General features: G+C 44.7%; 2 protein-coding genes across 2 annotated transcripts; both read left to right on the forward strand.

Moving 5' to 3' along the window:
• Positions 1–131: 131 nt before the first annotated feature.
• On the forward strand, positions 132–15543 carry LOC122762291 (vacuolar protein sorting-associated protein 13C-like; the record flags this gene model as incomplete). The annotated part of the gene is made up of 20 exons (XM_044017488.1): positions 132–367; positions 439–583; positions 660–800; positions 885–966; positions 1239–1308; positions 1396–1507; positions 1600–1713; positions 4877–5007; positions 5177–5258; positions 5575–5688; positions 9196–9271; positions 9462–9625; positions 9693–9738; positions 10000–10123; positions 10764–10775; positions 11428–11542; positions 14356–14447; positions 14561–14684; positions 14865–14945; positions 15039–15543. Coding segments are annotated over 20 exons (2163 nt in total), but the record flags the coding sequence as incomplete, so codon positions are not given.
• A 2990-nt stretch (positions 15544–18533) lies between these two features.
• LOC122762292 (EMILIN-1-like) lies at positions 18534–25915 on the forward strand. The gene is made up of 13 exons (XM_044017489.1): positions 18534–19104; positions 20614–20739; positions 20839–20993; positions 21073–21320; positions 21450–21608; positions 21926–22855; positions 23716–24019; positions 24105–24350; positions 24427–24675; positions 24791–24967; positions 25037–25135; positions 25218–25352; positions 25509–25915. The coding sequence occupies exons 1-13, from the start codon at positions 18965–18967 to the stop codon at positions 25829–25831; spliced, it is 3291 nt and encodes a 1096-aa protein (XP_043873424.1). The 5' UTR covers positions 18534–18964; the 3' UTR covers positions 25832–25915.
• Positions 25916–27370: the final 1455 nt, after the last annotated feature.

A 27370-nucleotide genomic window follows, 5' to 3' on the forward strand; every position in this document is an offset into this window, starting at 1 on the left:
TTTATCTACGTCACATGATCCCGTCTTTATCTGCGTCACATGATCTCGTCTTTGTCTACGTCACATGATCTCGTCTTTATCTACGTCACATTCTTTTATTGCTCAATCATTTTCTTTCTGTCTCTGTCCAGGATGAGGTCGGTCAGTTCTCCTGTGAAAGCTTGTCTCAGGTCCACTGGGTCTCTTTTCTGGACGGACGCCAACGAGTGGTGCTGTTTACAGAGGACGTCGCCGTGGTGACGAAGGCCCGTCAGGCTGAGGAGCTGGAACAGTTTGAACAGGAAGTGAAAGTGTCTCTACAAAACCTTGGACTGTCACTGGTCAACAACAGCAACCGACAGGAGATCGCTTACGTGGGCATCACCAGGTAAACATCTGGAAACATCAGGTAAACACCTGCACATCACCAGGTGAACACCAGGTGTCTCTGTGTCACAGCTCAGGTGTCGTGTGGGAGATGAAACCGAAGAATCGCTGGAAGCCATTCAGTCAGAAGAACATCAACCTTCTGGAGAAAACCTACCAGAGTCAGCTGAGCGGGAAGGCGGCAGGGGGCTGGGTCAAACTGGAGACAAACCTGGAGGTCAGAGGTCTCCCATATGTTCACAGATGATATATGAATGTGCAGACTGAGACTGTGTGATGTCACTTGTTTTCAGGTGAACCTCAGCGGAGCCACCATGATGATGCGTCAGCCATTTTCCTGCCAGGTGAGAAGGAACTTCCTGTCAGGGATCCAGGTGGAGTTTAAACAATCACAACATCAACGCAGTCTGAGAGCTCAGCTACACTGGCTACAGGTAAACACACCTGAACACACACACCTGAACACACACACCTGAACACACACACACACACACACCTGTTGCCTCTCACGTGTCCAGGTGGACAATCAGCTCCACGGCGCCATCTTCCCCATCGTCTTCCATCCAGTTCTTCCACCAAAGTCTATTGCTCTAGATTCAGGTGAGTCATGTGAGGCTCTGCCCCCTTTTCCTCTGATTTCACAACCATAATGAATGCTAGCTAATGTTAGCTAATTTCTGCTGATGTCACAGTGTCGCTCAGTGTGGCTCCTCCCTCATTTTAACCTGATCCGTCAGAACCAGAAGTTTTATCAACGCAAACCAACTAAACCTCGTTAGTGTGAGGAAGGTTTAGAATGAGCTAAGGGGGGGCGGGGCTTATCTACAGGTCAGTTATCAGCTGATATGGACCTGGAACTTTTTTTTCTCCAGAGCCAAAGCCGTTCATCGATGTGTCAGTCATCACCAGGTTCAACCAGCACAGCAGCGTCATGCAGGTCAAGTGAGTGTCACCTGATGACTCAGCACATTTCCACTCAGCAGTCAGTCTGCATGTGATGACTCAGCAAACATGTCTGTGCTTCGTCAGGTACTTCATGGCTCTGGTTCAGGAGATGGCGGTGAAGCTCGATCAGGGTTTCCTGGGAGCCATCTTTGCTCTGTTAGCGCCCCCTGCAGGGTCTGATTCTTACAGACAAAAGGTAAAGAAGATGATCATGGTGATGGTGATGATGAAGATGATGATGATGATGATGATGACGATGGTGATGATGAAATGTTGCTTGTGTTTCAGAGTCGGCTCATAGAAAAAGATGTGCAGCTGTTGCAGACTGAGCTGATGGAGGCGTCACTCAGTGACACGTCAGGACTGAGCTTCTTTGAACATTTCCACATCTCACCCATCAAGGTACACACACACAGCTTCATCTTGTTGTTGTTGTTTCAGCTTCATCTCGTTGTTTCGGCTTCATCTTGTTGTTGTTGTTTCAGATTCATCTCGTTGTTGTTTCAGCTTCATCTTGTTGTTGTTTCAGATTCATCTTGTTGTTTCAGCTTCATCTCATTGTTGTTGTTTCAGCTTCATCTCGTTGTTGATTCAGCTTCATCTTGTTGTTTCAGATTCATCTAGTTGTTTCAGCTTCATCTGTTGTTCAGTGCTTCATCTGTAGCTGTTGTTTCAGCTTCATCTCGTTGTAGCTGTTGTTTCAGGTTGTTTCAGCTTCATCTAGTTGTTGATTCAGCTTCATCTTGTTGTTTCAGATTCATCTCTTAGTTGTTTCAGCTTCATCTAGTTGTTTCAGCTTCATGTAGCTGTTGTTTCAGCTTCATCTACGTTGTTGTTTTTCAGCTTCATCATTTTGTTGTTGTTTCAGTTGTTGTTCAGCTTCATTTTCAATCTGTTGTTGTTTCAGCTACATCTTGTTGTTGTTTCAGCTTCATCTCGTTGTTGTTTTTCCTTCATTTGTTGTTGTTGTTTCAACTTCATCGTTGTTGTTGTTTCACTTCATCTTGTTGTTGTTGTTTCAGCTTCATCTCGTTGTTCAGTTTTTGTTGTTGTTTCAGCTTCATCTCGTTGTTTCAGGTTAATCTTTTTATTGTTGTTGTCATTTGTTGTTTCAGCTTCATCTGTTGTTTCAGCATCTTTGTTGTTGTTTCAGCTTCATCTCGTTGTTGTTTCAGCTTCATCTTGTTGTTGTTCAGATTCATCTTGTTGTTTCAGCTTCATCTCATTGTTGTTGTTTCAGCTTCATCTCGTTGTTGATTCAGCTTCATCTTGTTTCAGCTCATCTAGTTGTTTCAGCTTCATAGTTCAGTGTTGTAGCTGTTGTTTCAGCTTCATCTCATTGTTGTTGTTTCAGCTTCATCTCAGTTGTTTCAGCTTCATCTTGTTGTTTTTCATTCTTCATCTCAGTTGTTTCAGCATTGTTGTTTCAGCTTCATCTGTAGCTGTTGTTTCAGCTTCATCTTCAGATTGTTGTTGTTTCAGCTTCATCTTTTTGTTGCGCTTCATCTTGTTGTTTTTCATTTGTTTCAGCTTCATCTGTTGTTTTCAGTTGTTGTTTCAGCTTCATCTCGTTGTTTCAACTTCATCTTGTTGTTGTTGTTTCATCTTCATCTCGTTGTTGTTGTTTCAGCTTCATCTAGTTGTTGTTGTTGTTTCAGCTTAATCTTTTTGTTGTTGTTTCAGCTTCATCTCGTTGTTTCAGGTTAATCTTTTTATTGTTGTTGTTTCAGCTTCATCTCATTGTTGTTGTTTCAGCTTCATCTCTGTTTTTCAGCTTAATCTTTTGTTGTTGTTTCAGCTTCATCTCTTGTTGTTTCAGGTTAATCTTGTTGTTGTTGTTTCAGCTTCATTGTTTAGCTTCATCTTGTTGTTGTTTCAGATTCATCTGTTGTTTCATGTTGTTTCAGATTCATCGTTGTTGTGTTTTCAGCTTCATCGTTGTTGTTTCAGCTTCATCAGTTGTTGTTGTTTCAGCTAGTTGTTTCAGCTTCATGTTGTTGTTTCAGCTTCATCTCGTTGTTTCAGCTTCATCTTGTTGTTTTTTCAGCTTCATCTCGTTGTTTTTTTTCAGCTTCATCTCGTTGTTTTTCAGCTTCAGTTGAGCTTCATCTATTGTTGTTGTTTCAGCTTCATCTGTTGTTTCAGCATCTTGTTGTTTTCAGATTCATCTCAGTTGTTTCAGCTTCATCTCGTTGTTGTTGTTTCAGGATCATCTGTTGTTTCTCATCTAGCTGTTGTTTCAGCTTCATCTGTTGTTGTTGTTGTTGTTTCAACTTCATCTCTTTGTTGTTGTTGTTGTTTTCTTCATTCAGCTTCATTTTGTTGTTTCAGCTTCATCTCATTGTTGTTGTTGTTTCAGCTTCATCTCATTGTTGTTGTTTCAGCTTCATCAGCTTCATTCAGCTTCATCTTTTGTTGTTGTTTCAGCTTCATCTCGTTGTTGTTTTTCAGCTTCATCTTGTTGTTTTCAGCTTCAGTTTCAGCTTCATCTCATTGTTTTTCAGCTTCATCTCGTTGTTGTTTTTCAGCTTCATTTTTGTTGTTTCAGCTTCATCTCATTGTTGTTGTTGTTTCAGCTTCATCTCATTGTTGTTGTTTCAGCTTCATCTCTTCATCTTTTTGTTGTTGTTTCAGCTTCATCTCGTTGTTGTTTCAGTTGTTGTTGTTGTTTTCAGTTCTTGTTATTTTCAGCTTCATCTTTTCAGCTTCATCTTGTTGTTTCAGCTTCATCTTTGTTGTTTCAGCTTCATCTCTTGTTGTTTTTCAGCTTCATCGTTGTTTCAGCTTCATCTCGTTGTTGTTGTTTCAGGATCATCTAGTTGTAGTTGTTTCAGCACCATCTTGTTGTAGCTGTTGTTGCAGTTTCATCTTGTTGTTGTTTCATCTTTTGTTGTTGTTTCAGCTTCATCTCGTTGTTGTTTCAGGTTAATCTGTTGTTGTTTCATTCATCTGTTGTTGTTTTTCAAGCTTCAAGCTTCAGTTGTTGTTTCAGCTTCAGTTTCAGCTTCATGTTGTTGTTTCAGCTTCATGTTGTTGTTTCAGCTTCATGTTGTTTCTTCATCTCATAGTTGTTTCAGATCATTGTTGTTGTTTCAGGATCATCTGTTGTTTCAATCTTCTCAGTTGTTTCATCTTGTTGTTTTCAGTTCAGTTGTTGTTTCAACTTCACTTCATTTCAGCTTCATCTCTTCAACTTCATGTTGTTTTTCATCTTGTTGTTGTTTCAGATTCATCTCGTTGTTGTTTTTCATCTTGTTGCTTCATTCAGCGCATTTCATCTGTTTTTTCATCTTGTTGTTGTTTCAGCTTCATCTCTAGCTGTTGTTTTCATCAGCTTTTGTTGTTGTTTCAGCTGTTGTTTTTTTTCAGCTTCATCTTGTTGTTCTTTCAGATTCATCTCATAGTTGTTTCAGCTTCATCTCGTTGTTGTTTTTTTAGCTTCATCTCGTTGTTTTTTTAGCTTCATCTTTTTATTGTCGTTTCAGCTTTATCTCGTTGTTTTTTTTCATCTTAATCATTTTGTTGTTGTTGTTTCAGCTTCATCTCGTTGTTGTTGTTGTTTCAGCTCCATCTCAGTCTGTCTCTGGGTTCCAGCGGTGAAGACTCGGCTCAGGAAACAGCAGCTGTTCAGTCTTTGAATCTTCTGCTGAAAAGTATCGGGGCGACACTCACTGACGTTGATGACATCATCTTTAAGTGAGAAACTCACTTCTTCTTCTTCTTTTTGTTCTGTGCTGTGTTCAGAGAAAGTGGGCGGTTCCCTTTGTCATCACTTCCTGTTTGTACAGGTTAAATGCTGATGTCATCAGGTCACATGAGTCGTAGTGTCGCAGTAATGTCGCGACCTTCTCTTTGTCTCTGACAGACTGGCGTTCTTTGAGGTGAAATATCAGTTTTATCGCAGAGAGAAGCTGATGTGGGCGGTGATTCGACACTACAGTGAACAGGTGAGACTGTCCCCGCCTCCTGTCACATCTGTCTCACACCTGTTAAATGTAATTTTTCTGTTTTATTTAAATCAAACTGGCAATTCTCACTTGTAAAGTTAATTTGTTGTTTTCTTTGTTACACCAGTTTGTGATTGACAGGTTGAACTACCAATCACAATTGTGGTTTTTGATAATAAGTTAAGATAATAAGATGAATGAAGAGGAGAGAAAAGTTAAAAAAAAGACTGTGATCATCAGTCCTTTGCTGCCCCCTCCAGGTTCAAACCTTCTACAGTGTGTCACGTGTTAGACTCATGTTTTTAAACACCTGCAGTTCCTGAGGCAGATGTATGTCCTGGTTCTGGGTCTGGACGTCCTAGGGAACCCATTTGGACTGATCCGAGGTCTGTCTGAGGGCGTGGAGGCGTTCTTCTACGAACCTATTCAGGTAACATTTACGTCAAACATTTATTTATTTATTCATATGTTCATTTCGGTCATGACATTGAGATCACTCATCACACATCGGTGTAGTTCACACAATACACATAATCGAAAGGGAAAACGGGAGAAGCAAAAGCTTATCTAGTCCTGCCCCCATTATCATCATACATTACATAATTGTTCTTTTCTCATGATGATTTGACAAAAAACATGTTTCAGCATCAGTTAGCACTCAGAGATGTAGTCTAGCTCTAGACAGTCAAATCAGACTCCATGTGTGTCTGTACATGTGTCCATAATATTCCATTGTGAGTATTTTTTTATTTATTTTTTCTCTTTAGTCTTCATGTCGAGGTCATCAACATCCGTGGATGTTTTTGCTACGCATTTGTTGACCAGGTGTCTAATATCTCTGTCCTTCACTGGGGTGAGAAACATTATGCTGGGGTTTCTGTCTCTGTCCTTATCAAAGTGGTCCCAGTGAAGGAGTGAGTCAGGAATGTTCTTCTCCAGATTCAAAACATCATTACAGGATTAAAATGATACTTGGATTTAAAAGAGAGCTGGTTTGTGTTTGTTTATGTTCATTTAAGCGTTTAGCAGAAGTGACTTACAACAGAGGAATAAGCTCCAGAGAAGAAGTCTTGGAAAGAACTCCACTAGATAGGAACAGTGGACTGACAGAGGGTGAGAGTGCCGAGGTGTATCCAAGTTCAGGGGAGGGGCTAAGGTAAGTGCTAGGACAGAAGCCTCTTGGAAGAGCTGGGTATTTCAAGAGCTTCTTGAAGACAGACAGGGACGTCCCCTGTTCTGGTAGCGCTCGGGAGATCCACCAGCGTGGAACCACACAGGAGAAGAGTCTGGAGTCTGGCTCAATTAACAGAAGGGGGACATGAAGACCTGAGGGGCGATATGAAGTCCAAAAGGGGGACATGAAGACCAAGTGCGCTGCCACGCTCTGGACCAACTGTAGTGGTTTCACAGCACAGGTCGGGAGGCCTGTTAGCAGGGCGTTAGCAGAGAGATGACCAGAGCCTGTACTCAGAGTTGGAGCCTGTTGAGTTTGGTACGCTCTTATTTTTCTTATATTGAACAGAAGCAACATCTGTAAAGGTCAACAGGTCATCAATCCTCACACCTAAGTTTGTTGCTCTCTTTGTTGGAGCCAGAGATAGAGAGTGGATATGAATACAGATGTTCTGATGTATCATTGGCTCGGCTGAGAAGAGCAGCAATTCAGGTTCTGGAGAGGTTTATCTGGAGGTGGCGGCTTTTATGTGACAGAGAGACCGTGTGGTCGTCAGGTGACAGATACAGCTGGGTATCATCAGCATAGCAGTGATATGAGAAGCCATGCGAGCGGGTGAACATGGCAAAGAGGAGAGAGGGGGTGGAGTGGCTCAGTGGTCAAGACCAGTACCCTGTGTGCGAAAGACATCATGGTCACAATGGTCGCAAGTTCGACTCCACCCCTGGCTAATTGTACTCAATTCCATTGTAAGTTGCTTTGGATAAAAGCGTCTACTAAATGACATGTAATGTAATGAGAGGCCCCAGCATTGAGCCTTGGGGCACCCCTGTGGAAAGGCTGTGTGACCGAGCCAGGACACAGTAAACGATCGCCCAGTGAGGTAGGATTGGAACCAGGAGTGTGATTTTCCTGTGATGCCCATGTTTGAGAGTATGGACAATAGGATATGGTGATTAACGACGTCACATGCTGGTGCTGATAATGATGATGAGTACTGAGGACTTAGTTATCGCTAGATTAAACCTAGATTACAGGAGGTTGTTTGGGATGAGGTCCAGTGAGTGTTTAGTAGGACAGCTACATGTAAGGAGTTTAGAAGCCTTGAGTAAATGAGGCAATAGCAGAAGGACTTCTGCAGGTTGCGTATGTAGTAGGACGGCTACATGTTGCAGGATTGGTGAGGCCCTCTACTGGAGGAGCAGTGAACTGGCTGCTGATCGCTGCCACTTTGTCAATAAAAAATGAAGCAAATGCGTTTGCTGTCAGGTTGGTAGCAGGCGGTGGAGGCGGAGGGTTGGAGATAGAGAATGGTCTCTGGGTGTCAGTGGTGTTGTCAATGTTGTTGTTGTAGAAAGAAGTTTTTACAGCAGTGACAGCAGTTGGTCTGGTGACTGGAATTTGTTTAGGTCAGAGGAACCTTCTGTTTTGTGCAGCTCAGAGGTGAGCCATGGGCGGGGCTGAGAGGACAGAGTAGGTCTGGTGGATAGAGGACACAGGTTATCCAGAAAAGAGCTCAGTGTGGAGCAGAGAGATTCCGTGGCAGGGAGGAGAATGTGCTGGAGGGTGGATGAGCGGAGGCTACAAGGGAGGAGAAGTGGGTGTTAGACAGATGCAGAGGTTTGCGGTTTGAAACCATGGGGATAGAAGCAGAACTTTGTTCTGAGAGACTCACACTGAAGTGAATGAAATAGTGGTCGGAGTACTATAAAGATGTGACCATGAGGGTATTTCTGGTTAGAATGAGATCAAGCTCTTTGCCAGCTTTGAACCTGCTGTAGCTCAAAGGACGTCTGAGGAGCAGGGATGTCTAAGTGGATGTTCATATCACCTGAGACAATCATGGGACAGTCATGCTCGGGGATGGAGGAGAGCAGGGTGTCACCCAGTTGTCCTGGTGGACAATAAATGACAATCATGTGGATTTTGAGTGGTGCAGTCACCAAGATGGCAGGTTCTCAAAGGAGTTGTACTTGACAGAGGGTAGTAGTTGTTGTTTGTGTTTCCCTTTGTTAGAAATGAATCGACCCGTCTGCCTCCGTGTCCAGATGGACGAGAGGTATGGGAGAATGTGTAGAATGTGTTTTCAGGTTTAATCCAGGTCTCAGTGAGAGCCAGGAAGTCAGCCTTGTTCACTGCTGACTGACAGTGCCACAGCTGCCAGTGAGTGAGGTATGTTTTAAAGAGTGGAGGTTCACAGGGTTACGATGCTGTTTGCCGTTATGTAGGGACACGTTTTTATCTTAGAGCAGTGGAGTATATACCGAGCTCAGGTTTGCCTTTGTCCAGTGGCCTTGCTGGGTGCTTTTCCCAACAATGTCTTCACATGAGAAGGGCTGAACACGGGGGCCAACGCTTCCACTGACTCTTCAGGCGTAACCCCTGCTTTTAGAATGGAACAGTGATTGGATGCGGCTGTTCTTACGTTTACCCGGCTGAGACCGCCCACCGAGAGTCAGACAAGGAGGGAGGGATTAGCTGTTCACAACCCTACTGACTTTGATTGTTTTTTACTAGTTTCACCCACTGATGGTTTTCAGGTGTTTCATGTCAGATACTGCCCTAGCAGATTTGTCTATGTACAGTGCCTTGAGATAATGTATGTTATGATTTGGCGCTATACAAATAAAATTGAATTGAATTGAATTGAATAGATTTTAGCTAGCAAAGAAGCAGAAAGACAACATTAGCAGACACTTAGCAAGGCCTTTTCCTGTAGCTTCCCTTTATGTTTATGTTTGTGTTTGTGTTTATGTTTGTCAGGGTGCTGTTCAGGGTCCTGAAGAGTTTGCTGAAGGTTTTGCGATCGGCGTCCGCAGCCTGTTGGGTCACACAGTTGGTAAACAACCATATTATTGTTCTTTTCTATACAGATAATATAATACTCAGTGACTGTCAGTCAGCTACTGAGTCACTTCCTGTAGTGACTGAGTCACTTCCTGAAGTATGTGAGTCACTTCCTGTAGTGAGTCAGTGTCAGTCGAGTAAAATGTTGATATGTCTTATGTCTCCTGGTTGTGGTCCTGCAGGGGGCGCTGCAGGTGTGGTGTCCAGGATCACAGGCTCTGTGGGTAAAGGTCTGGCCGCCATCACCATGGATAAAGAGTATCAACAGAAACGTCGGGAGGAGATGAATCGACCGCCCAGAGACTTTGGAGAGAGTTTGGCTAAAGGAGGAAAAGGACTGTTGAAGGTACGAGGCTGACGGCCACGTCACAGCCGCCTGATTGGCTGAAGCTCACACTCTGCTTTCTCTGCAGGGTGTTGTGGGCGGAGTCACAGGCATCGTCACTAAACCCGTGGAAGGTAAATGTTTTTAGGGGAGGAGATTTAAGGTGATTATGTCATCAACTGTTCTGTTTAAAACAGAGAAATCAACATTTAAACAGGTCAGTGAAAACACATACGACCATCTCTACGTCACATGATCACGTCTCACACACACACACAGGAGCAGCAGAGGACCAGTGTGTGTGTGTGTGTGTGTGTGTGTGTGTGTGTGTGTGTGCGCAGGGTTTACAGACAGTGATTTAATGTGTGTGTGTGTGTGTGTGTGTGTGTGTGTAGGAGCTAAGAAGGAGGGGGCTGCTGGTTTCTTCAAAGGCATCGGTAAAGGTCTGGTGGGCGTGGTTGCGCGGCCGACAGGCGGCATCGTGGACATGGCGAGCAGCACGTTCCAGGGCATCCAGAGGTAGAAGTGACGCGGCGGTGACTGTGTTTGTGTGTTTGTGTGTTTGTGTTAATGTTTGTTGTTGTCACTAATTTTTCACGTTTCCTGTTTTTGTTTTCTGTCTCTCGTTGTCGTGTTTGTCGTGTGAGTATTAAACGTGTTGAAGCTCAGCTCCTTCACTCTCATGATCTTGATGATGATGATGATGTAAATAATGATGATGAAGAAGAGGCGGAGCTTAGCTTGAACAGCAGCAGCACGTTGTGTTTGCATGTGATTGTGTCGCAGCAGACGCTCGGTAAGTCTGTGCATCGTGTCTTCATCCACCGCCATCGTCATCAGCTGACTCATGACATCATCCTTCACTCCAATTCTGCTACCAGCCCCGCCCCTCTGTAAGCCCCGCCCCCAGCCTGTGAGTCAGTGAGTGACAGTGAACGCATCACGTGATCCAATCAGCTGCAAGCAGCGGTTCCGTGTGATCAGAACAGGTCACGTGGGGCACTTTTGAGGTGTTGCCATGGCGACAACCTGCCCGTGTCTTGACCTAAATTTCCCAGCAGCCTCAGTGCTCTTCATGCTCCTCCTCCATCAGTCATGTGACTCTTTGGTCACTTCCTGTTAACGTGTTGACCGTTGTTGTTTCACGCTGTCACTGTAGAGGTCATGAAAGGTGAGATTTCCCACGCTGACCCGAGACCCTAACAGCATCGTGTGCACTTCACTGACAGTGAGCCTCAGTGGACACTTCCTGTTTCCTGTTTACTGAGATGTTGTTGATCTGTGTGTGTGTTTGTGTCTCTGCGTGTGTGTGTTTGTCTGTGTGTGTATGTGTGTGTGTGTTTGTCTGTGTGTGTGTGTCTGTGTGTGTCTGTGTGTGTGTGTGTGTGTGTGTGTGTGTGTGTCTCTGTGTGTGTGTGTGTGTCTGTCTGTGTGTGTGTGTGTGTGTCTGTGTGTGTGTGTCTGTGTGTGTGTCTGTGTGTCTGTGTGTGTGTGTGTGTGTGTTTGTCTCTGTGTCTGTCTGTGTCTCTGTGTGTGTGTTTGTCTGTGTGTGTGTGTGTGTTGTCTGTGTGTGTGTGTGTGTGTTGTCTGTCTGTGTGTGTGTGTGTTTGTTTGTCTGTGTGTGTGTGTGTTGTCTGTGTGTGTGTCTGTATGTGTGTGTATGTCTGTGTGTGTGTTTGTCTGTGTGTGTGTGTGTTTGTCTGTGTGTGTGTGTTGTCTGTGTGTCTGTGTGTGTGTGTGTTTGTCTGTGTGTGTGTGTGTGTGTGTCTGTCTGTGTGTGTGTGTGTGTGTCTGTGTGTGTGTTTGTCTGTGTGTGTGTACAGAGTGGCAGAGTCGACAGAGGAAGTGTCTAAACTGCGTCCGGTTCGTCTGATCAGGGAGGACGGCATCATTCGACCTTTTGACCTCACTGAGTCTCAGGGCTTCGACCTCTTCCAGGTTTGATCACTTTCACTTTCTTTCAAAAGTGATGTCACTTCCTGACAGGGAACAGATGTGATGTCAGTCAGGTGACTACCACTGGGGGGCGCTAATAACAAAATATTTTACAATCAGTGATTGGGGAAAAAACGAGCAGACAGTGAAGCTTTAATTTTCAAAGGTCAAGTGGTAACAAACTCAAACTTCACCTCTGATTTTTTCTTCCTCTTTTTTCCTCTTTTTTCCTCTTCTTCCTCTTCCTCCTCCTCACATGCAGCCTGATGAGGACTAAACAGGGTTTTCCAGGATCAACTTAATTCACATTTACATTATTAATAATCGTAAACTGCACATGTGTAATAATGTGTTCATCTGTAAATACAGACTGTATCTACACGTCAAATACAGACTGTATCTACACGTCAAATACAGACTGTATCTACACGTCAAATACAGACTGTATCTACACGTCAAATACAGACTATATCTACACTTCAAATACAGACTGTATCTACCGTCAATACAGACTATATCTACATGTCAAACGCAGACTGTATCTACCGTCAAATACAGACTGTATCTACCGTCAAATACAGACTCTACGTCAAATACAGACTGTATCTACATGTCAAATACAGACTGTATCTACCGTCAAATACAGACTATGTCACCGTCAAATACAGACTGTATCTACCCGTCAAATACAGACTATATCTACACTCAAATAAATACAGACTGTATCTACATATGTCAAATACAGACTATCTACGTCAAAATACAGGGCTATACCGACCAAATACAGACTGTATCTACGTCAAATACAGACTGTATCTACATCTAGACTGTCAAATACAGACTGTATCTACCGTCAAATACAGACTGTATCAGACTGTACCGTCACATACAGACTATATCTTCATTAAATACAGACTGCATCTACCGTCAAATACAGACTGTATCTAAAATACATGCCAAAATACAGATCTACATGTAAATACAGACTATATCAAATACAGACTACTGTCCAGACTAATACAGACTGTATCTACTCTCTACAGTCTAACATGACTGTCAAATACAGACTGTATCCGTCAAATACAGACTATATCTACGTCAAATACAGACTATATCTACACGTCAGAAATACAGACTGTATCTACGTCAAATACAGACTGCATCTACCGTCAAATACAGACTATATCTACCGTCAAATACAGACTGTATCTACCGTCAATCTACAGACTACCGTAATCAGACTGTATCTACCGTCAAATACAGACTATATCTACATGTCAAATACAGACAGATCTCTACAAGTAAATACAGACTGTATCCTACCGTCAAATACAGACTATCTACCGTCAAATACCACGTCTCAAATGCAGACTATCTACAGTCAAATACAGACTACAGACTGTCATCTACCGTCAAATAGAAGCTGCACATCTACCGGACTGTAAATACCGGTATCTACCGCATCAACTACCGCGTCATAGATCTACGTCAAATACAGACTATCTGGCAAAATACAACATCAAATACAGACTATATCTTCATGTCAAATACAGACTGCATCTATCCTGCATCAAATACAGATTCATGTCAAATACAGACTTATGTCAAATACAGACTATCCCGTCAAATACTGCGTCAAATACAGACAGACTGTATCTACCGTCAAATACAGACTGCATCTACGTCAAATACAAATACATCTCAAATACAGACTGCATCTACCGTCAAATACAGACTGCATCTACCGTCAAATACAGACTGCATCTATATCAAATACAGACTGCATCTATACAGACTGCATCTAAAATACAGACTATATCTACCGCCAAATACAGACTGCATCTACCGTCAAATACAGACTGCATCTACATCGTCAAATACAGACTGCATCTACATCAAATACAGACTGCATCTACAAATACAGACTGCATCTCACCTGCATCTAAAATACAGACTGCATCTACATACAGACTGCATCTACAGACTGCATCATATATACAAACTGCATCTCAAATACAGACTGCATCAAATACAACTATATCTACACTCAAATACAGACTGCATCATCACATATATAAACTGCATCTAAAATACAGACTGCATCAATCAAATCTACATGTCAAATGCAGACTGCATCTGCATCACATCAAATGCAGACTATACATATATACAGACTGCATCATCCGTTATATACAAACTGCATCTACACGTCAAATACAGACTGCATCTATACATCATATACAGACTGCATCTACACGTCTAATACAGACTGCATCATCCGTTATATACAAATTGCATCTACACGTCTAATACAGACTGCATCTACATATTAAACGGTTGAACGTTTATATCTGATGTAAAAACAAACATTTCTCACTCATCATTTGTGTTTAGATTTATGTTTCTGACATTTATTAATGATACTTTGTGTTTATAATTTACTGATTTAAATGAAATTTTAATTTATTATAAACGAGTGACAGGTTTTTTCTCCTGTAGCAGCAGATATTTTTCTAGCATCAACATTTGATTCATCCTTGTATAATGTGTGTGTGTGTCAGCATGACCTTTGATCTCTGTGGTGTTTAAGTAGTGACGTGTGTAACTGTTTAAACTTAAATGTTAATAAAACGTCTTACTAACACTTTCTGACGTTTTCTGACGTCTGTGAACGCAACACTGACTGTGTGTCTGTCTGTGTGTGTGTGAGTACATACTCACGAGTACTTGAGAAGTACTCGTGAGTATGTACTCATAGAGTACGAGAGTGCGCACAAGTATGGATATTGAGAAACGGCCTCTGTGTTTGTTTGCAGAGGTCAGAGGTCAAACAGCTGGAGGGTGAAGTGTTCAGAGGTCACTGTTTGTATCCTGGACACAAGAAGACCAACATCATCATCACTAACAGGTACACACTCACACACACAGACACACACACACACACACAGACACACACACACACACACACACACACACACACACGTTGCTGGTGTCACTCACTCTGTGTGTTGTGTTGTGTAGGAGAGTCCTGTGTGTGAAGGAGATTGAGTTTGTGGGTCACTTTAACAAAGAGTGGGAGTGTTTGTTTGAAAACTTCTATCGTCCTCCGACTGTGACTGGATCTGAACTGAAGATCTACTGCAAGGTACAGAGTTTATACCTGTGAAATAATCTGTCTACACACCTGAGATTATACCTGTGAAATAATCTGTCTACACACCTGAGATTATACCTGTGAAATAATCTGTCTACACACCTGAGATTATACAAGTGAAATAATCTGTCTACACACCTGAGATTATACAAGTGAAATAATCTGTCTCAGGAGCAGCAGAAGTTAAAGTTGCCTAAAAGAGACGAGGAGTCAGTGAGGAAACTTCAGCTACGAGACACCAACACTGCTCAGGTGTGTGTGTGTGTGTGTGTGTGTGCGCGCATGCATGTGTGTGTGTGTGTGTGTGTTATTAATGTCTGTGGTGGTTGCCATGGTTACCCACAGGCGCTGCAGACGGCCATATCAGACGCTCAGGCTGCGCGGCAGCAGCATCGGATGGCGAGACAGAAGTCGCAGCGCTTCCTGAAAGTGGAGAACAAACAGTGAGGTCACTTCCTGTCAGTCACAGGTGTCTTTTTTACTGACTTACTGGTGACACGCCCACTCACATGGAACTGTCCAATCAGGGCTCACCTGGCAGTTAAACAATGAAGTTGGTGGACTTTTATTTTGGAGGGGGGATCTTATTATTGAAATGAATTATGGGATGGATGGGCTGTAGTTTTCCTTTCACTTTGAACGAGGGTTAGGGTTAGGGTTACTGACCATCATCTGGTCTGTATGGAAGAGGGGGATTGTGGGTAATTTGTCTCATGTTTAATATGATGATGATGATGAAGCCATATAATTTATCAATGACAATGTTCCACTAAAGTTCATCTTTGTGTGTGTGTCTCCATCAATAACAATAAATCAATAATCAATGAAAATCTCTTCATATGTAACAACAGCAGAGACAGGCTCCGCCCATTTTATTATTAATCATGTGACTTTATTACTGATCGTGTGACTTTATTATTGATGATGTGATTTTATTACTGATCATGTGACTTTATTACTGCGCAGTAACAGAGGAGAAGTTACCTACTCCGACTTTAATGCTTTGTGTGTAAACCTGCTAACTGACTAAATAACTTACTGACTAATTAATTAACTAACAACAGCGTAAACTTCATAAATTATAATTATTGTTATTAAAAAGCTTATGTTTGATCTAAAAGTAGGGGGCAGCACACACACACACAGTATGGTGGTTAATGTGTGTAACAGCTGTTTACAGCACACACACACACACATGCTGGTGGCTGTGCAGGCGTCGTCATGGCAACAGTAAAAACAGGATGGTGAAGGTGATGATTCCCAGATGTTGGCTTTTTTTCTGCAGAGAGAAACATCTGTGTCCTGATTGGACGTTGAGTCTGGCAGTGAACTCCCACTGCATCATGGGTAATTTTTCCCTCCATCAGGTGAAGCAGATAAACAGACCTGAGGTCAGTTTGAGACAGGAAGTGACATCATCTGTTTACAAACCATTTATAAACTTTTTGACCACGCCCCCGTTTCAGAAGCAGGTTCAACCAACTTTGAGTTAGAACCTGAACTCTAGATTTTTAAACTGTGAGTTCTGGTTCCAGAACAGCTGATCAGCATGAGTTCAGTTCACAGGGTTAGTCATCATCAGTGGAGCTGTGATACTACGGTTCACCATGGCAACAGGTAAACAAAGAGCACAGCCTCATTTGAATCCAGTTAGCAGAAACATTAACACATGACATTTATGTGAAGAGACGAATCCATAAAAAAACACTGTTACATTTATACAGTGTAATTCACTCATTCATCCTTTGATTAATGATGATTAATGCTGCAGTCCTAACATATGTCACATTAGATTAAATATGTATTCAGCTGGAACCTGAAGATGAGAATATGGATCAAAACTATCATCATAAAAGTCACTCTTTTTTTCACATTTAAACATTTTGCTGAACATTGTTTCATTTATTAAATATAAACCCTCATGTCAAACATGATGTGGTTACTTCTGTTTCCAGCTGATCACACACACACACACACACACATTTTCATCATACTAAAGCTCATGAACTCTGAATGACAGACAGATGGACGACAGGAACAGGACGTGACTTTACTGCAGGTCATGTGACAGGGAAAAAAATGAATCACTGACCTTGGTGTTAACTGTGATGTGTTCACTGACTGGCCTGTAGGTTAGTAAGTGTTCAGTAGGTTGGTTAGTTGTCAGAAGGTTAGTTAGTGTTCAGTAGGTTAGTTAGTTGTCAGTAGGTTACTTAATGTTCGGTAGGATAGTTAGTTGTCAGTACTTAGTGTTCAGTAGGTTAGTTAGTTGTCAGTAGGTTACTTAATGTTCGGTAGGTTAGTTAGTGTTCAGTAGGTTAGTTAGTGTTCAGTAGGTTACTTAATGTTCAGTAGGTTAGTTAGTTGTCAGTACTTTCCAGTGTTCAGTAGGTTAGTTAGTTAGGTTACTTAATGTTCGATGGTTGAAGTTGTTGTATTCTTAGTGTTCCAGTGAGTTAGTTGTCAGTAGTTCAGTAGGTTGAGTTGTCAGGTTACTTAGTTAGTAGGTTCAGTTAGGTTGGTTAGTAGTTAGTTAATGTTCAGTGGAGTTGGTTAGTTACAATTGTTCAGATTGACAGTAGGTTTACTTAATGTTGTAGTGTTGGTAGTTAGGTTGTTACTTAGTGTTCGGTAGGATTGATTAGTTGTCAATTAGGTTACTTAATGTTGGTAGATTGTTAGGTTAGTGTTAGTAGGTTGGTTAGTGTTCAGTGTTAGGTGATAATTAGTGTTCAGTAGGTTACAGTTAGTTAGTTTACTTAGTGTTGCCAAAGGTTCGTAGGTTACTTAATGTTCATTGGTTGAGTTAGTGTTCAGTAGGTTACTTAATGTTCAGTCTTAATGTTGATTAGGGTAGTTAGTTGTCGTACTTGTGTTCAGTAGGTTAGTTAGTTGTCAGGGTTACAGTGGAGTTGGTTAGTGTTCCAATTAATGTTCAGTAGGTTGGAGTTTGTCAGTACTAGTGTTCAATGGAGTTGAGTCAGTCAGTAGGTTACTTAGTGTTCATGGTTGGTTAGGTTAGTTAGTTGGTTTCAGGTTGCCGTTCAGGTAGGGTTAGTCGGTACTTAGTGGGTTAGTTAGTTGTCCAATGTTCGATTACTGATTGTTCAGTACAGTACTTGGTTGAGGTTAGTTAATGTTTTAGTTCAGCCACAAGTTAGTTCAGTGATTTGAAATGTTCAGTAGGTTACTTAGTAGGGTCTCTGTAGGTTAGTTAGTTCCTGCTCACCTGATCTCACCTGAAGTACTTGGTGTTCAGTAGGTTAGTTAGTTGTCAGTAGGTTACTTAATGTTCAGTAGGTTACTTAGTGTTCAGTAGTTGGGTTATTGTTCAGTAGGTTAGTTAGTTGCAGCTGACGATGATAAAATGCTGATCTCACCTGAGGCTTGAACTCAGGAATGTCTCTGTCTTTAATTCAACAGCCTCATAAAGTCGAAACAGTGGTTAGTGTGACTGATGGTGTGTGGGTGGTCTCTGACCCCGCCCACACAGGGGGAGGAGCATCCTGTTTATCAGCTTCCTCACTTTGTTTCTCTGATCAGTTTATTCACACGTCCACTCATCATTTACTCTGAAAATAAACTGAACAGATTTTACAACGACACTTGAACACAACACAAAATGTAGACATGTGTCCCTGTGTCCCTGTGTCCCTGTGTCTCTATGTCCCTGTGTCTCTATTTCCCTGTGTCTCTGTGTCCCAGTGTCCCTGTGTCTCAGGCTGGTTCTGGGACACAGAGTCAAAGGGACTCACTCAGTGAGGACTTGTGTCACATGATCAGTCTTGATCTGTGTGTGTGTGTGTGTGTGTTATTGACACGTGATTAACAGTGTGAGCCCTGATCAAACCGGGGACCGGGACCAGATGCTGGGTTCAGGTGTGGGCTCAGAGCCGGCTGGACTGTCCTCCGGGAGGGGCGGGGACAGTTCGGGGGCGGTGATGAAGAGGAGGAGCAGCTCTTCATTCTGTCGCAACATTTTCTTCTCTTTGTTTCACGTGAAAAGTTCTGAGCTACAAACACGAACCACGTCGAACCGGATTAGAACCGGCCTTAAACCGGGTTAACGCTGCTGGGCCAACGGGAGCAGAATCCTAGTCCGGACCAGGGACCAGTACCAGAGGAGACTGGTTAATTTGGATCAGAATCCTGATCATGGGCCAATAGTTCACACGGTCTTTTGTTTCCATGGAGATGAGAGTTTTTTCCCGCTCTTTCAGGAGCTGATCACTTTGACTTGATACTGTTTTGATTGTGTATCGATCAGCGGGATGGCCGCGCGCCCGCTGCTGCTGCTGCTGCTCGCGCTCTGGACCTGCGGACACGCCAAGAGCTCGTTCCCGCTGCGACCCTCCTACAGCCTGTACACTGGCGGGCACGCGCACAGAGGGCGCGCCACCAGCAGACACAGGTAAAATGACACGTGCACGGAAAATATGATTTTGATGATAAAGAAGGAGATGATGGTGACGTCACTGCAGGTCAGCTGAGAGAGATGGAGAAGTTATGTAGCTCTGATGACGTCAGTGTGACGTGGTATGACGTTTACATGGTGATACTGATGCAGTTGAAGTATTTTTCTGTTGCTGTTTTAAAGGAAAGCTTCAGAAATCTGTGAGCGCCCCCTGCTGACCACACACACACTGACTTTTATCATTGATTTTAAACGTTTACAAAAGACGTCAGTGAGTCATCGCAAACATAAACAGCTGCTGTACAACACACAGCAGAGCCAGACTACAGAGACCAGATTAAGATTGAGACCAGACTACAGAGACCAGATTAAGACTGAGACCAGACTACAGAGACCAGATTAAGATTGAGACCAGACTACAGAGACCATTTTAAGACTGAGACCAGATTACAGAGACCAGATTAAGACTGAGACCAGACTCCTGAGACCAGATTAAAACAGAGACCAGACTCCTGAGACCAGATTTAGATTGAGACCAGACTACAGAGACCAGATTAAGACAGAGACCAGATTAAGACAGAGGTCAGACTCCTGAGACCAGATTAAGACTGAGACCAGACTCCTGAGACCAGATTAAAACAGAGACCGGACTACAGAGACCAGATTAAGACTGAGACCAGACTCCTGGGACCAGATTAAAACAGAGACCACACTACAGAGACCAGACTAAAACAGAGGCCACACTACAGAGACCAGATTAAGACAGAGACCACACTCCTGAGACCAGATTAAGACTGAGACCAGATTAAAACTGAGACCAGATTAAAACAGAGACCAGACTCCTGAGACCAGACTACAGAGATCAGATTAAGACAGTGGCCAGACTCTTGAGACCAGATTAAGACTGAGACCAGATTAAAACAGAGACCAGATTAAGACTGAGACTCCCGAGACCATATTAGAACAGAGACCAGACTACAGAGTACATAGACCAGATTAAGACAGAGACCACACTCCTGAGACCAGATTAAGACTGAGACCAGACTCCTGAGACCAGATTAAGACTGAGACCAGACTCCTGAGACCAGATTAAGACAGAGACCAGACTACAGAGACCAGATTAAGACAGAGACCAGACTACAGAGACCAGATTAAGACTGAGACCACACTACAGAGATCAGATTAAGACAGAGACGAGACTCCTGAGACCAGATTAGACAGAGACCAGCCTACAGAGACCAGACTCCTGAGACCAGATTAAAACAGAGACCCTGAGACCAGATTAAAACAGAGACCAGACTACTGAGACCAGATTAAGACAGAGACCAGACTACAGCCACATTTCTGCTGCTCGTTGTTTCTGGTTTCCACAAAAGTCATGTAACACAAATTTAATTTCAACACAAAGAGTCATTGTTGACATCAGCACCACAAGACTTTGCCCACAATGCCACTGCCACATGGACTATGTGTGTGTGTGTGTGTGTGTGTGTGTGTGTGTAACAGGAACTGGTGTGCGTTTGTGGTGACGAAGACGGTGAGTTGTGTCATTGAGGACGGTGTTGAAACCTACGTGAAACCTGATTATCATCCTTGCAGCTGGGGGAGTGGCCAGTGCAGCAGAGTGGTGGTGTAAGTACACACACACACACACACACACAGGAGGTGCGCCCCAAACACCAGTGCCACATGACGCTGTGATTTTGTTTGACCTTTGACCTCTCTCTGCAGCTATCGTACTTACATGCGACCGCGCTACAAAGTGGCCTACAAAATGTTGACAGAGATGGAGTGGAAGTGTTGTCATGGTTACAGTGGACAAGACTGCACCATTGGTCCAGGAGGGGGAGGAGGAGGGGTTTACAGTCAGGGAGGAGCCAGCTCTGGTGAGTGGAGGTATGATCTGTGCTGACCTCTGCTGGTGAGGACAGTGAACTATAGCGTCTTTATTTTCCTCTGGGAAAGGTGAGAGTGACAAACTGAGGCAGCTGGAGGAGAAGATCTGGAGTCTGACCAACAACCTCCAGGACCTGCAGTCCACCCTGGACCAGCGCCCCCAGCAGGAGGGCAGCAACCCAGGAGGAGGAGGAGGAGGAGGAGGAGGAGGAGCCGGGGGAGGAGGAAGAAACCCTGCTGATGCAGCTCAGCCTGAGATTAAAGAGACAATTCACAGCATCCAGACCAAACTGGACCAACTGGACAATCGCACACAGGTGAGTGTGATACACAAGACATTATCATTCATCAGATTAAGATTCGTCACAATGGAGATGAAATATGAGCTCTGATTGGTCCATGATGGAGCAGAAAGGACACACCCACTGTTTGTGTGTTTGAATCAGGCTCACGACAAAACGCTGCTGAGCATCAACAACCACCTGGTGAACGGCAAAGGTAACGAGCTGGAAGGGGGCGTGTCTAGCGGGGGGCTGAACTCGCTGAAGGAGGAGATTCTGAGGGAGCTGGAGAGGAGGGTGTCACTGTCCTGCTCCTCCTGTCAGGTATGACATCCCACCTGAGGCTCTGCCCATCAACAGTCACAGCTCAGTGAGGAAATATTAAACAAAGAATCGATGAAAAAGTCTATGGTTCTCAAACACTGGGGCGAGACCCACACACGGGGCGCAGGAGACAAATCAAGCAGAGTCCAAACAATGCAATTATGTATTTATATATATATATATACATAAAATTGCCAAAGTAAAGTTCCTAACGGAATGTTCCTCGGAATTTCCTGGAATCTTTGCAGCTGTGTAGGTGAAGATGTTAATGTGTTGGTTGTGTTGTGAACACATGATGTTTGTGTGGTTGTGTCCAGGCCGGCGTGGAGGATCTGCGTCGTCAGCAGCTGGAGGACAGAGACAGGATCCGAGCTTTGGAGAAGCAGCTGAACACGGTGGAGCTGCGATATCGTCAGAGTGTGGACGGGCTGCGGCGAGACTTGGGCGGACTGCAGCGAGATGTGGGCGGGCTGCAGCGAGACGTGGGCGGGCTGCAGACGTGCTGCAACGCCACGCATGACCTCACACTCCGCCTCACACACGCTGAACGCAAGATCAGCTCAGCCTCAGACAACTTGGATGATCTGCACAACCGTGTGGAGAAGGAGCTCAGTGGAGGAGGAGGAGAAACAGGAGGAGGAGGAGAAACAAGAGGAGCAGGAGAAACAGGAGGAGGAGGTGGCAGCGGCAGCAGTGGGTCCAAAGGAGGAGGATTGGGTGGAGCTGATAGTGATAAAGTGTTGGACAAAAGGCTGAGAGACCTGGAGCTTCGTGTCAACAACAGCTGCTCTCAGCTGGAGAATGAGCTCAAGGACCTGAGGACAGTGATCCAGGACGTCAAGGTCACAGAGAAGGACGTGGACGTGGACATGGAGCTGATGAAGAACAGGGTGAACGACTGTGACAAGAGACTGTCGGTGCTGGAGAACTCCACCACAGTCCTCGAGCACAGGCTGGACATGTGCAGCTGTGCAGGAGGAGGAGGAGGGGCCAGTACAGGAGAAGGAGGGGTCAGTTCAGGAGGAGGAGCCAGTACAGGAGAAGGAGGGGTCAGTTCAGGAGGCGGGAACAGGGGAGGTACAGGAGGAGTCACTTCAGGAGGCGGGAACAAGGGAGGTACAGGAGGACAAAGAGAAGACACAGAGAAATCTCTGGAGTGGAGAGTCATCGCTAACGAGGACAAGATTCAACATTTTAACACTCAACTCAAAGACCTGTCAGTGTCTGGAGACTCTCTGCATGACAAGGTTCATCTTCATGTTCATGTTCATGTTCATGTTCATGTTTATCTTTATGTTCATGTTCATATTTATCTTTATGTTCATGTTCATGTTTATCTTCATGTTCATGTTTAGCTTCATGTTCATGTTTATCTTTATGTTCATGTTCATGTTTATGTTCATGTTCATGTTTATGTTCATGTTCATGTTCATGTTTATGTTCCAAGCATTTGACAACAGGAGCGTTTGACTTCGGGAGCGTTAGACTTTGGGAGCTTTTGATGCTGGGAGCACGCTGGGAGCATTTGACCAGGAGCCGCTTTGACGACAGGAGCGTTTGACTTCGGGAGCGTTAGACTTTGGGAGCTTTTGATGCTGGGAGTGTTTCACGTTGGGAGCATTTGACGACAGGAGCGTTTGACTTCGGGAGTTTGATGACGTTAACGTTGTCAAACTCTCGTCGGGAGCGCTTGACGACGTCGGGAGCGTTTGACGACGTCAGAAGCGTTTGACTTCAGGAGCGTTTGACAACAGGAGTGTTTGACGACGACGGAAGGGTTTGGCGACGGAAGCGCTTGGCGATAGAAGCGTTTGACGATAGAAGCGTTTGACGATAGAAGCGTTTGACGATAGAAGTGTTTGACGACGGGAACATTTGACGACGGGAACGTTTGAGGACGTTGGGAATGTTTGACGACGTCGGGAGCGTTTGACGGCGTCGGAAGGGTTTGATGTTGCAAGCGTTTGACGACGGGAGCGTTTGACGTTGGGAGTGTTCGACGACGATAGAAGCGTTTGACGATAGAAGCGTTCGACGACGGGAGTGTTTGACGACGAGAGTGTTTGACGACGAGAGTGTTTGACAATGTCACTCTCTGCACCTGCAGGTGGTGGACTTGAGTCACGATGTTCGCAAGATCAAGGCTCTGACGGGTGACCGCGGCGAGCACTTCAATCGCATCGTGACGGAGGTGGAGCTGCTCGGCCACGACTGCGAGCTGTGTCGCAGGGTGGAGGACGAGCTACGGAGGCTGAAGAATCACTCCCATGATGCACTTGGGCACATGCAGAGCCACATCAACAGACTGCAGATCAGACTGGACTCAGAGAAAGATAGCTGCTCTCACACGTGTTCACAGCTGCAGGACGAAGTGCGTCTGTTGCGACACGACGTCAGGAGGTGTGGCCAGTGTAAGTCTGGCCCGCACAAGTGACTAAATGTTGTTTTCCTGTTTTTCTGAGCAGATGATAAAGTTGTGAATGAAACGACCCACAGGTGGCGCCTCAGGCGGCTCGGATCGCCCGGGTAGTCGCGGTGGAAGCAGCAGAGCTGGAACTGGACTGGACTCAGAGAAGACGTTAGACGGCCACAGTGTGATCGGTGGCTCCGTCAACAACGAGCAGCTGAAGACGCTGCAGGGCGAACTGTCTGAGGTCATCCTCACCTTCAGCTCCATCAACGACACGCTGAAGAGTCTGGAACACACGGTCCACAAACACGGCAGCGTCATCACAGACCTCGGTGAGTTCACTCACAACACCAAACGGACGCACCAACCAGCGCAACTCATGCCTCGCCCACCTCTGACCCCTGACAGGAAACACCAAGGACAAGATCATCTCAGAGCTCGACAAGATCCAGGAGGAAGTGACAGAGCATGGTGAGGACAGCAGGGAGCGGCTGGACGGGCTGGAGCGCGACCTGCGACGCACCGACAACTCTCTGCTGACGGACGTCGGCGAGTGTAAGAGGTCAGGAGACGGTCTGGAGAAGAGGTTGTCCAAGCTGGAGGGCGTGTGCGGGCGGCTGGACGGCGTCTCTGACGCCGTCCACAAGATCAGACAAGGTCAACATCACACACACACACAGTGAGAGACGATGTCTACGTCACATGATCGCGTGTTGTGTCGCTCAAACTGAAGTCACCAGAAAACAGCTGATGTTTCCATGTCTGTCTTCAGGGCTGAATGGACACGTGTCCAGTTTGTGGACACGTGTCTCCGGTCTCAATGACTCGCTCATCCGTAACGGCTGGATCCTGGACCTGATCCAGAAGAACCAGGACCACATCCAGAGCCGGGTGAAGAACCTGAACTCCAGCGTGAACCAGGTGGTCAAAGATCTTCAGAGTGTGAGCGGTGAGTTTACGTTTACTTCCTCTTTCCTCTGAAACACCTGGACTCAATCGTTGACTTCAACCTTTCCAGGTCTGCCCGGACCCCCAGGGCCGCCAGGAGAGAGAGGGTTTGAAGGGCTGCCGGGGACCCGGGGGCCCCCAGGACTGAATGGAGCTCCAGGTCTGCCCGGTAAGAACCTGAGGAAGACGTGCGGGAACATGAATAAACACCTGGATCCACACGATGATCAACACTGAGCTTTGGTTTTCAGGACATCCTGGTGCTGACGCTCACGTGCCCAGACTCTCGTTCTCCACCGCCCTCACCGCCCCTGCGGACCGGGCCGGAACCATCGTGTTCGACAAGGTCTTTGTCAATGAAGGAGACTTCTATGACGTGAGGACAGGTAACACACACACTGTCCTGTGTCCTTCCTCATGGGAGGACAGGTAACACACACACTGTCCCCGTGTCCTTCCTCAGTTCAGCACTGTTCAACGTTTTTCTGTTTTTGCTTTGATTGGCTGCTCCTCCTCCTCCTCCTCCTCCTCCTCCTCCTCAGGAATCTTCACGGCTCCTGTAGACGGTCATTACTTCTTCAGCGCCGTCCTCACGGGTCATAAGAACGAGAAGATCGAGGCTGTTCTGTCCAAGTCCAACTATGGCATGGCGCGCGTGGACTCGGGAGGATACCAGCCCGAGGGCCTGGAGAACAACCCGGTGGCCGAGGCGAAGCCCACGCCCGGCTCGCTCGCCGTCTTCAACATCATCCTGCCACTGCAGGCACGGGACACGGTCTGCGTGGACCTGGTGACGGGGAAACTGGCTCACTCTGTGGAGCCGCTCACTGTCTTCAGCGGCGTGCTGTTGTACGAGGACATGTGACGGGTCACACCACCGCCACGCCCCGTGTCACCTGACATGAGTGGCAACATGAATTGTGAAGTCACATGACCCAGACATGACCATGGGAGATTTTTTTGCCTGTTCTGATTTTATTATCAATTTGTCGAGTTTTTATGGTCGTGCACACATGGAAGTGGACGTGTCCTCCACCACGCCTCCACCATGACGGTAGCTGCTCTGCTAACGTCTGTTAGCCACGCCCACTGTGAAATGTTAGCACGGAGTGTTTCTGTGAGTGCATGATGAATTATCTAATGATCACATGAGTGTGGAGAAGCGCTGAGGACGTAAGCTGCTTCCTGCTTCCTGCTTCCTACTTCCTGTTTTCCTACTTGCTGCTTCCTGCTTCTTCAAATGAGCCTGGTCCTGATCCACGGGTGGATCCTCCTCAGTGTGGACTGGACGTTGTTTGATTTGACGATCGTTTGCTCCATATCCCAGAATCCTTTGCGCACCAGCAGAGGAGGAGGTTCTCTTCTGAGGATCCAGTCCGTGGATTTGGACGAACCTCATGTCTGGCTTTGTTTTCGTAAAAAACACAAGCGCTTTGGTCATGTGACTGCCCCCTTCAGGCAGTCACAGGAAAGACGACAGTGACATGGTTGTAGAAGGTTCCATCCTCAGAGGAGGGGGAACACGATGTTTGACGCACTGATCCTCCGTCATGTCCTCAAAGGTGCGTTCACGTCCAACGGGAAGATGTTTCTTTTGTTCTCTGGAGGAAACAAGGACATGAGGACACAAGGACGCAAGGACACAAGGACGACTGATGACATCTCATCTGAGGCTAATGCTAAGCTAACATGACATGTTTGATGAATCAAATTTTTCCTTCAAGTTGAAATCCTGACATGAAGCAGACGTTTGATTATTTGTTTGTTTGTTTGTTTGTTGTTTGATTGTTTGTTTTAAAAGCAGATCTGTTTTATTTTTAAACCAGTATCACAAAATGTCACTTTTATATTGATATGTATATCTATACATACATATAATCATATATGTGTATATATATATATATATATGTACACACACGCCCACACGAAACCTATGTATATATATATACATATCATATGTATATATATACATTTTTATGTGTGTAAAACAAAGAAAAACAGTATTATCTTATTATCAAATCACATTAAAGACGTCCTTTACTTTAAATATAGGAAAAAAAATAAAGCTTTGTTATTTAAGTAAACATTGAGATTTGTATTAAATATGATCATATACATTTATATATGTTCATTTATTCAATGCTTTTATTCTTGTTTCTACTTTTGACTGTTTGATAATATAAATGTTTTTCCTAATGTGATAAAAAAAAAAGAGCGAGTTTCTGATACATTTTTGTTAGAAACGATCAAAGAAATGTTTTTTATTTGATCATGAAAATGAAAAAATCATGAGATCATGAAATCATGCTTTAGCCACTAGAGGGCGGCACTCACTCACTCACTCACATGTTCACTGTGAAACTGGGCTTTTATTTTGTGAGCTCTGTGCTTTTATTTTGTGAGT

The sequence above is a fragment of the Solea senegalensis genome, unplaced genomic scaffold, assembly GCF_019176455.1.
Source record: "Solea senegalensis isolate Sse05_10M unplaced genomic scaffold, IFAPA_SoseM_1 scf7180000015478, whole genome shotgun sequence".
Lineage (NCBI taxonomy): Eukaryota > Metazoa > Chordata > Actinopteri > Pleuronectiformes > Soleidae > Solea > Solea senegalensis.